General features: G+C 47.0%; 2 protein-coding genes across 17 annotated transcripts in view; one reads left to right on the top strand and one right to left on the bottom strand.

Annotated features, from left to right (window-relative positions):
- Positions 1-10000, top strand: part of LOC122246051 (uncharacterized) — a 203060-nt gene that overhangs the window by 33544 nt on the left and 159516 nt on the right. The window lies entirely within an intron of this gene.
- The window catches only part of LOC122246050 (uncharacterized), an 82680-nt gene continuing 72738 nt past the window's right edge, over positions 59-10000 (bottom strand). For 15 of the 16 annotated variants that reach the window (XM_086533756.1, XM_086533765.1, XM_086533754.1 and 12 more), the window contains 2 exons: positions 9957-10000; positions 59-2328 (listed from right to left, as the gene is read on the bottom strand). The exon at positions 9957-10000 is cut by the window's right edge and continues 40 nt beyond it. In XM_086533756.1, coding sequence (XP_086389882.1) covers positions 1099-2328; positions 9957-10000 — 1274 coding nt within the window. In that variant the 3' untranslated portion in view covers positions 59-1098. The remainder of the gene's footprint in view (positions 2329-9956) is intronic. The other variant, XM_086533757.1, reaches the window with a different exon arrangement.

Raw genomic sequence — 10000 nt, 5'->3', positions numbered from 1 at the left:
AGCAGTTCGAAGCATAAAACAGAGGAATAGATATGGAAGAGAGAAAAAAACACAAAAATTATGTGTATCTTTAATTGATAGTGCAACACATTAACATATCATACATTGTCTTATCATATGATGCAATGAATAGGATTCCAAAGTTTGGACTGGACATGAACTTAGACGTGACTTATTTTCACAGCGATGTCAATTCCGCCCCTGTTAGCAAACGACCACTTTTTATATGCTATATCATGATCCCTCTGTTCGCTGTATATTGCATGCAGTACAACCTCCTCCTACTATGATTAACATGTATTGTATATCGTAGGTCACATAAAATTACCTTTGCACGTTTTACGTACTATGTAACAAAACTTTATTAAGTAACCAAGCAGGTAATATCCCATGTTTTGATAGGCATGCACACAACACAAAGAACCGTCATTAGTACGTTATGCCACATAATGATTTGAATATTTAATAAACAGAATAAGCATTTGACGCAATCTCTGTATAAAGAATTATTATATGTAAATAGACTGACTACATTATGCCTCTCTCTCTTCTTCCCTCTCATTCTCTCACTTGTCATTCTCTTTTGTTTCTAAGCTACCACGTGCTATGAGTTTAGCTTTATCGTTAAAATTCAACATTGTGAAGCATTCCCGTTTCCCAGTCCACTCCTGGCTGCAGCTATATTTGTTAGTCCGGATGCCCTGGGGCAGAGAACGTTATGCATATAAGCAAAGATAAAGGAGGCAGGCAGGAGACTGCAGAAACAGGGCAGAACAGAAGAGAGCACAGCTCTGACCTCCATCCTCTATGGCTGGGGCAAGTGTAATTATCAGGTCACCCTAATAAACTGCTGCAGCAGAAAAACACTCTGATTTTTATACCTTCTTTCTCCCTCTCCATTTACCTAGAATGGCAGCATGTTCTGTTCCTTCCCTTCTTTTCTCCTCATCTCTTCACCCTTCTTTCTCTTTTCTCATCTATTTCTCTGCATCCATAGTTCTTCATCTTCCTTTTCTTTGTGTGTATTTCCTCTCTCACCCAGTCATCCTGGAAGGGCCTGAGTGACTCGTCCCTGAGCACCTCGGCCGCTCGCGGAGGTTAGTTCTTGCTTCCTGCTTGTGGAGGCTCTTTCTCATGGTCTGATTGCGGTGCCTCGTCATCACTCTCTGCTTGCAGAGATTTTTCCCCACTTTTTGCTTTCAGGAACTTTCCCTTACATTTTGCTTGTGGTAACTCTTCATTAATATCTGCTTGCTGAGACTTTCCCCCACTTTCTGCCTGTGGAGGTTTTTTCCCACTTTCTGCTTGCAGAGATTCTTCCTCAGTTTCTGCTTGTAGTGAAATGTCGCAACTTTGTGCTTGCAGTGACTTTTTCCCACTTTCAACTTCCGAAGACTTGTCTCCAGTTCCTGTTTGCTTAGACTCATTTCTCCTCTCCTCTTGTGGATACAATTCCCCAATAACTGTTTGTGGAGACCCTCTTCCACCTGCATGTGACTCGTCGCCACTTTCTGCTTGCTGAGAGTCACCAACACTTTCAACTTTTGAAGACTTTTCGCCACTTTCTGTTTGCTGAGAATTACCAACACCTACTTGTGAGGATTTATCGCCACTCTCTGCTTGTAGACATTCGTCACCACTTTGTGACTCCTCAACACTTTCTGTTTGTGAATTCTCGTCGCCACTTTCTGTTTGCTGAGAGTCATCAGCACTTTCTGCTTGTGAAGATTCATCTCCACTTTCTGCTTGTGAAGATTCGTCGTCACTTTCTGCTTGTAAAGATTCGTCGTCACTCTCTGCTTGTGAAGATTCGTTGTCACTTTCTGCTTGTGAATATTCGTCGTCACTTTCTGCTTGTGAAGATTCGTCGTCACTTTCTGCTTGTGAAGATTCGTTGTCACTTTCTGCTTGTGAATGGTCATCAGCACTCTCTGCCAGTGAATATTGGTCGCCACTCTCTGCTTGTAGACATTCATCACCATTTTGAGAATCAACACTCTCTGCTTGTGAAGAATTGTCTCCACTTTCTGCTTGTGAAGATTCATCTCTACTTTCTGTTTGTTGAGAATCCTCAGCACTTTCTGCTTGTGAAGACTCATTGCCACACTCTGACTGCTGGGACTCGTCGCTGCTTTCTGCTTGGCGGGATTCGTTCATCAATCGAGCAGCTCTTCTTCGTCCGGATCCTGCTTGCCGAGTCTCGGTCTTCTCTGCTGCCTGGAGATCTCTGCTGCTCCTGCCGTCCTCTGACCGCCGAGCTCTGCCCCTCCTCCGCGATTCCGTCCTTCCAGGCTTGGTCCCAGCCGTCGGCCCCGCCTGATGAGACTCCTGCCCCGCGAGAGAAGAAATGGACATCAGCATCACATAAAATGCATCTACTCTCATTTAGCGTCTTCTATATGAATTTATGTATATATATTTATAATTCTCCCTCCTTCTAGTTGGTGTCAGTGAATATCCTCTTTTGGTATTTGTGAAGTGCTTAGAACGGATACACATGTGTGATATACTCAAATGATAATTAATGTTTCTTTCTAGTTCTCTATATAATGATAACAATAATAATGAAGATAATAACAACACAAATGCTGCTACTATAATAATAATAAGCTAGGGTGTTAAGACACGTTTTTTGTGACTTATTCCAAATTTCTGTTAATCAGCCTTCTAAATGTGTACAAGCACCGTATTGTGCGTGCCCGCATGTGTACATGTGCCCGTGCGTGTGTGTTACAATACAATACAGAGAGAAAAGTGGAGAATCGCGATTCTCGAAAGAGAGGGGGAAGGAAGATATAAGATGGTAACTAGCTACCTAAAAAGAAATATAAGTGGGAGATAAAAGGTGGGGGGCGTAACCCCATGCTTGTCCTAAAAGATATGCAATCAGTGCAGTTGCAAGTTTGGTCACGTGTCATTCGACAAGACTGGTGGTCTGGGGGTAGATATATAGTTGGCTTTTTTGCTGCAGGAGTGGATCGAGCTATGCGATTGGAACCATGGCTTCGACCACCAAGATTAAAATAAATTTAGATGGAATCCCGACTCTGACCAGAAAGCAAGAATTGAACAGTCTGATGTTTGGCAATGACATTCACTTCCTGAGAATTATTGATACAAGAAATGGCTACATTGTCTTACCAAAGACTTTGCAAGATGCTGACAAGGTCATGTCTCCTGAATTCAGGCGCAAACTCCTGTCTTCAGGTTATGCCCCCCAGATGCCTCTAGAGACAAAAGCCAGGATGACCATTGTGATGAAGAAAGTAGATTCCTACATTACTAGCCACACCAACGAAGAGATAAAAGGTGAATTGACGAAGCAACTGAATACTAAGATCGACGAAGTGTATAAGATGCCACAGCATGGGATAGTTAAGATACGATTCCCAGACATTCAAACAGCCAAAAAGATCAGAGACCAAGGACTCATTCTGTTCAATTATAGCATTAACCCGGCCCAGATCGAAGAAGAACGATTTACCCGAGTTACTCAATGCATGAACTGCTATGAATATGGTCATGTCATAGGGAAATGTACTAAGAAGAATTCAGAAAAATGCAGTGAATGTGGTCAGACCGAACAAAAAATGCCTAAACTGTGGAGGCGAACACAGAACCCTTTCAGGAAGCTGCCCTATCAAAAGGAAGGAAATTACTAAAATTGAAGAAAAGAAGCAAGAGGAAAAAGTGCAGAAAGAGAACAGACTACTGAGTGAAGTGGTCAAGAACACTGCCAAGGCTACTGCAAAGGTCGAGAAACCGATCGAAAAGACAGCCAAAGACACAGCCGAAATTACCAAAACGGCGATCAAAGAGAGAGCAACTTACCTGAGATGGACCTTCTAAATGACGTAAATTCTGCCGGCATCCTGAGGGGTTATGCTACCTACAGAACCCTCAGACACCCCCCCCCCCCAAAAAAAAAAAAAAAAAAAAAAAAAAAAAATATATATATATACATATATATATATATATATATATATATATATATATATATATATATATATATATATAAATTAGCCTTATCCTTAACCCTAACTGCAACCTTCTATATCCAGACCCCTTCCTCCCTCACCCTCTTCACCTTCCTTAACAAGCAAGCACACTTCAAGATCTAGATTTCGCCATCACCTTCCGACCTAGCAGGCCTCCCCTGAGTTTCGAGTGGACATGACAACAATTCCAAGCCATACAGGGAGTTTCGTTCTCCCACTATTATAACTACTACTTTATTTCATTTCCCTAACTGTTCTTGACCTCAGCTCTTCATCAGCTTTATCTGTCCCGCTTCCACTTCGGTGGAGGTTCCAGTACAGTACAGTGCAGGAGTAGTAAGGTAGGGTGCCCGCTGCTTTTTTAAATATTTGGTAGTTATGTACATAAATACAATAAAATCTGTGTACTCCTTCACCTTTACTTGTCATGTTGACCCTTCACCTTTTTTTCTTTCTTTCTTTCTTTTTAATAGTGAAAAATGGTGGAGGAAATAAGTCTGGTGTATTAGTACCAGGGTTGTTTATATGATTCCAATAGTTCTTCGAAATTGCAGTGGTGTTCGGCAGATAAACAGCTAAGCTGCTATATGTTGTTCGGCGTAGTTGCCATAGATCGCTGCTCCGGCATCTGACCGTTCAGTGTAGTTTCTTTTTATGTTGTTTGTTTACAAAGGTAGACCGCTGGTGCAGCGGGTGCCGATCGGTGTACTTTCACTTTGTCTAATGTTTACCTTTTTATATACGAGTTCTTTCGGTCATTCGTCTATTCAATTTTCTTTCGTTCCTTCGGAAGGTGATTCTGGCGGCCCTGACTTCTGAAGAGAGGAAGTCCAAGATAGTACTTCTTGGCTTCCCTCTGATGTATGACCTTGAGGTCATCACCGCCCATCCCAAGGTGGTGGGAGCTTCCCGACTTTCCAAAGGGAAGCACCCAATCAGGCAAGTCCTGGTCACCATGAAGGGAGCCCCAGTTGCATCCTTGGACCTTGGTAATTGGGGCTCCTACAACCTCAGGACATATGTCCCAGACCCACTCTGCTGCTTCACGTGCCAGAAGTACGGACACCACCAGGCAACTTGCTCTGCAAAGCCGAAGTGTGGTGTCTGTAGTCAGCACAGCACGGAGGTGTGTCTCAAAGCACACAAAGACGGAAAGTGGGACACTACTGTCAAGTGTCCCAACTGCCACAAAAAGCACCACACCTGGAGCCTCGGATGTTCTGTAAGGAAAGAAGAGGCTCTTCGGCGGCAAGAGGTCGTTGCAAAACGACCAGACTTTGTTCCTGCCCCTCCAGGCACTTATGTCTGGGGGCATAACAAAGAGGTAAGGGCTCCCCCCCCCCCTTACTAAGAAGAAGGAAGCACGGCCCAAAACAAATCCACCACCGGACACCTCCAACACAAAGGAGTTTCCGGTCCTGGTGGGTGTTCCAAGACGGAAACACACCAAAGTCCACCCAAAGAGCGGAGAGTCAAACTCTGTTTACAGAGAATGACTTGACACTCCTGCTGACGGCAGTTGTCACAGCAGTTGCGACAGCATTGGGAAGGACCAGTGAAGAGAAGGAGAAGGCAGTCAAGGTCGCCATGAGGGCAATGACCCAGAATGTCGCTTCTCTGAAGGAAAGGGATGTAAGGCCCAAGGCCTCTACACCCAGTCCAACTCAGGGCGAGACTCCTCTCCCCACAAACCCCCAGGGCGAGACTTGTCTCCCCACCCAACCCGCGGCCAAGACCACACTGGCAGAGCCTGAACCCAAAACACAAAGGGTAAGGAAGCCATGACCATCCAGAGTCAAGATGACCAAGGGTTCTCCACCTCCCAGGAGACCCAGCCCTTCTAATGGCTCGACCTGTCCTGATGACAGTGACGAGTCCAGTGAGGAAATCACGATCAGTGAGGAACTCACCAAGGAGCTGTCAGACTCTGAAACGTTACCCACATTGGGGCATCGGACACTGAGACCGATTATGTCGACGTCATTGACGACGCAGACTTAATGGACTCAGACAATGGCTCCTAATCTAAGCATACTGCAGTGGAATATCAACAGCTTTTCCCGGAGGAATGCCCTTCTCCACGCGATCGTGCGATCTCGGAACATTGACATTGTCATGCTCCAGGAGACTCTAACAGGAGACACTGTTCGCTTCTTGGGATATCATCCCTTTGTGTTGCCCTCTAATGAAGGCACCAGAGGTTTGATTACCCTCGTGATGTCAACTATCCCCTGCTCCTTGATTGCCGATCCTGTGCAGTGTGGAGAAGGTGTTGAACTCCTTGCCGTTGAGATCCATATGGCTGGAGGTCCCCTCAAGCTGTACAATGTGTACAGCAGGCCAACCTGTAGGAGCTTAGATATTAGTGAAGTCTGTGCTGCTGCGGCACACGAGCCAATTCTCATAAGGGGAGACTTCAATGCCCAACACCCCATCCTGGCTCCCACGCAGAGCCGGGATGCGGCAGGCTGTCACATAACCGCGGTGCTTGAGTCATGCCCCGAAATTGTTCTTCTCAACAACCAGGAGCCTACGCACGTTGGCGGGGGGGCGGTCCTTGACCTTACCTTTGTCACTGCGGCCCTGGTCGAGAGAATTAGTTGGTCTGTGGACAACACTGTCACGAGCGAACCCTATGAGATAGTTACCACCATCTTGGATGCTGGCCCGGCACCCGTGCCCCAGCACAATCCTCGATGGAAGGTGGACAGGGCCAACTGGAAAGCTTTCCAGGAGGCCCTGGCCAGGTGCCTCATAACCAGTGAATTCTCACTTAATGATAATGTGGATATACTTGAGGCCAGACTAGTTAATGCCATAGATGAGGCAGCCTCAGAGACCATTCCCAAAACTCGGCCGTGGTCCAGGTGTTTCAAAGACGCCTGGTACTACAATGATGAAATTAAGGAGGTCAACCACAGAATCAATATGTGCAGAAGACACTTCCACAGACAGAGAACCCCTGAGAACCACGCTCTTTTGAGAGAGGCTCTCAGGGATGCTCAGGAAACTGCTAAGAGGGTAAAGCAGGAAAAGTGGCTGGAGTGGTGTGAGTCCTTTGGCCATCAAACCTCCCTTTCAGAGCTGTGGAACCGTATCAGACGGGCCACAAATTGCTCAGCCCCCAGAAAGACCCACCATGACCTGCGGTCGGAAGCGAAGAGACTGGCAGTCGAGTTCTCTGCTAGAACAAGTAGCGCCGGTCTACCAGCAGAGTTGAGGGTATGCCAAGAGGAACTGCTTCTAGGCAGGCATGCCCTCATCAGAGAAAAGGCGGTCGAGCCTGATGATGCTGATGCCATGTTCTCTCTGAGGGAATTACGGCGGACATATAAGACCAGTTCGCGGTCAGCCCCGGGTTGTGATGGGATCTCCTACCCCATCATTTCCCACCTAGGACTTGAAGGTGAGCTTGCACTCTTGCATCTCACTACCATAGTGCTGGAAGAGGGCTGACATAATTCCCATCCCTAAACCAAAAGAGCCAGGTTGGTACCGCCCCATTCTACTCAGCTGTCTGGGAAAGACGGCAGAGAGAATGGTACTGAACCAGCTCTAATGGAAGCTGGGACCTCCACATGAACACCTACATGGGTTCAGAAGGGGTAAGAGCACTGCTCACAGCATGGCCACCTTACTGAGCACTGTCAGCAACACCAGATCTGTCATTGTTTTCCTGGACCTGGAGAAGGCTTTTGAACTGGCGAGCCCACTCGCCATTCAAGAGGTCCTGATCCGCAAAGGAATCAAGGGCAGACTGTTTGCCTGGATTGGTGACTATTTTCGGGACAGAACTGCCAGAGTGAAGTTCCAAGGTCACCTTTCCAGGCAATTGCCCCTGGAGAATGGCACTCCACAAGAGGGGGTCCTCAGCCCGGCTCTGTTTAACACCCTCATGTTAAGCATCCTCGACATTCCACTCCCAGTGGGGTGCAAGATCATCTCACATACCTCTACTGGAAGACAGAATGAGAACCTAGTCAGAAAGACCCAGCGTTGTCTGGATCTAATGTCTGAGGAATGCCGCAGAGTTTAAGATCTCAGCAGCCAAATCGAAGGCAATGGCGTTGAAACAGGATGTCCGAGACCAAAGGCTGCGAGTCCAAGGGTTAGAGCTAGAGTGGGTTCACGTCTTCCAATACCTGGGTGTATGGGTTGACAAGAACCTCACCTTCCGCTCGGAGATTCAATACCTCCTAGAACGGACCAAGGCAAGACTTTCTGTCATGAGAGCTCTGTCAGGGCGGCGCTTAGGGGCTGGGCACCGTGTACTAAGTTCCTTCTATGTGCACGCTGTCTGTCCCATTGTGGACTACACCTCCATCGCCCTGATTATGGTCAAGCCTGGACTAAGGAAAAAGCTTGACGTCATGCAAAACGAGGCCACCAGGATGGGCTAAAGTTACCATCCTCCTCTTGGAGGCCTACCTCTTCCCCCTGGACATCCAGATTGATCAGATGGCGGCTCAGTTTCTTGCCAAAGTCCTACAGTCCCCGTCGGACTCGCAGCTAAGTCAAAAAGTGCAGCGTCGGCTTGTACAGAACCATGAACTCTTTGCCAACAACACCTGGCTGTCTCATACAGCCAGGGTGCTGATACGCTTTGAGCTCAAAGAGACACTGTTGGTTAAGGGCATGGACCTCCCCCACCCTAACTATGCCACAGCCCCGCCGTGGGCAAGATCCTTGATAGAGTATTCTGTCATGAACCTGTCAAGGAGAAAGACTCAGTACTCTACGTCTCTTTTGAAGGCTGAGGCGGCGAGGAATATTGCAGAAATCACTCCACCGGGTAGTAAAACCTACTTCATGCCTCCTCGGTCCAAGCAGAGGCAGTCGCTATTATGGGAGCCCTAGCCCATGCAGCCCAGACAGACTGGCATGTTGTCATACATACAGACTCTAGGGCCGCCATTGACAGCCTGCAGCAAAGCACGCCCCTTGATAACGTTTATCTTCTGACCACGATTCTTACCATTGCTCAGAGAATCCTGGATCAGGGTAGACACATTATCATCAACTGGATTCCAAGCCATGTTGGTATTAAAGGGAATGATGTAGCTGACAGGCTAGTGGAGGAAGGTAGGAAAAAACCCTTGAGTGATCTTGTGGTGCATCCTAGCCGGGATGGCTGCATGGCAGGTCAGTGCCCAGTAGCGACATAGAGAGGAAGCGAGAACCTCCTCCTCGGTCAGCTGGTACTCAGACGCCACAGGCTATGAGTCGCTGATACTCTCCCCTAAAATACCAAGGCGAGCCGAAGTCAATCTTCACAGACTGAGATTAGGCTACCCTTATGCGTGGTAAATCATACCCACCATTGGGCATGATGAGCGAAGCTGTAGACATTGTGGCACGCCGGACGCCAAGATAGAGAATATATATATATATATATATATATATATATATATATATATATATATATATATATATATATACATACATATATGATCTGATGGAATGCGAGCACACTCGCTTCCTCAGGCAGGGCCCAGAGACGACAGCCGCTGGGCTGGTAAGGCGGCTATGCCTATGGCTTTCCCCCTGGCAACTGGACCGCCTTCAGGCAATCCAACCGCCATTCAGTGATGATAATCAGATGAGTCAGCACTAACAGCTGGCAGAGGCCGGGCCGCCTCGTGCATATAGCCCGGGCGAAGGGACGTCTTCGCAAATATCTCTGAACTGAACTGATCTAATGGAAGGTCGTGGGTCTGGCCATCTGGTTCCTCTGGTTACCTCTAGTTTAGCCTTCCTGTCTAGGAGAAAACTTGAGAGTACTCTTGTTATCGGCCGAAGAAGGTCTAATTGGAGAAGGCGGTGTTTTAAGCCGGGATGCCATATCTTGTCGAAGGCCTTGGCGACGTCACGAAGGACAATATTTACTTTCTTTTTGTTCGCTAACGCAAGGGCTGTTTACTCGTTATATATATATATACCAACAAACGATGTACTTACCTCTAGTTCTTTTAGCTCCTTTTTTTTCTTTCTCAAACGTGACC

The sequence above is a fragment of the Penaeus japonicus genome, unplaced genomic scaffold, assembly GCF_977035675.1.
Source record: "Penaeus japonicus unplaced genomic scaffold, GWHDUDI00000001_assembly GWHDUDI00000040, whole genome shotgun sequence".
Lineage (NCBI taxonomy): Eukaryota > Metazoa > Arthropoda > Malacostraca > Decapoda > Penaeidae > Penaeus > Penaeus japonicus.
The sequence above is the reverse complement of the archived record's forward strand: the minus strand, read 5'-3'. Positions and strand labels throughout refer to the sequence as shown.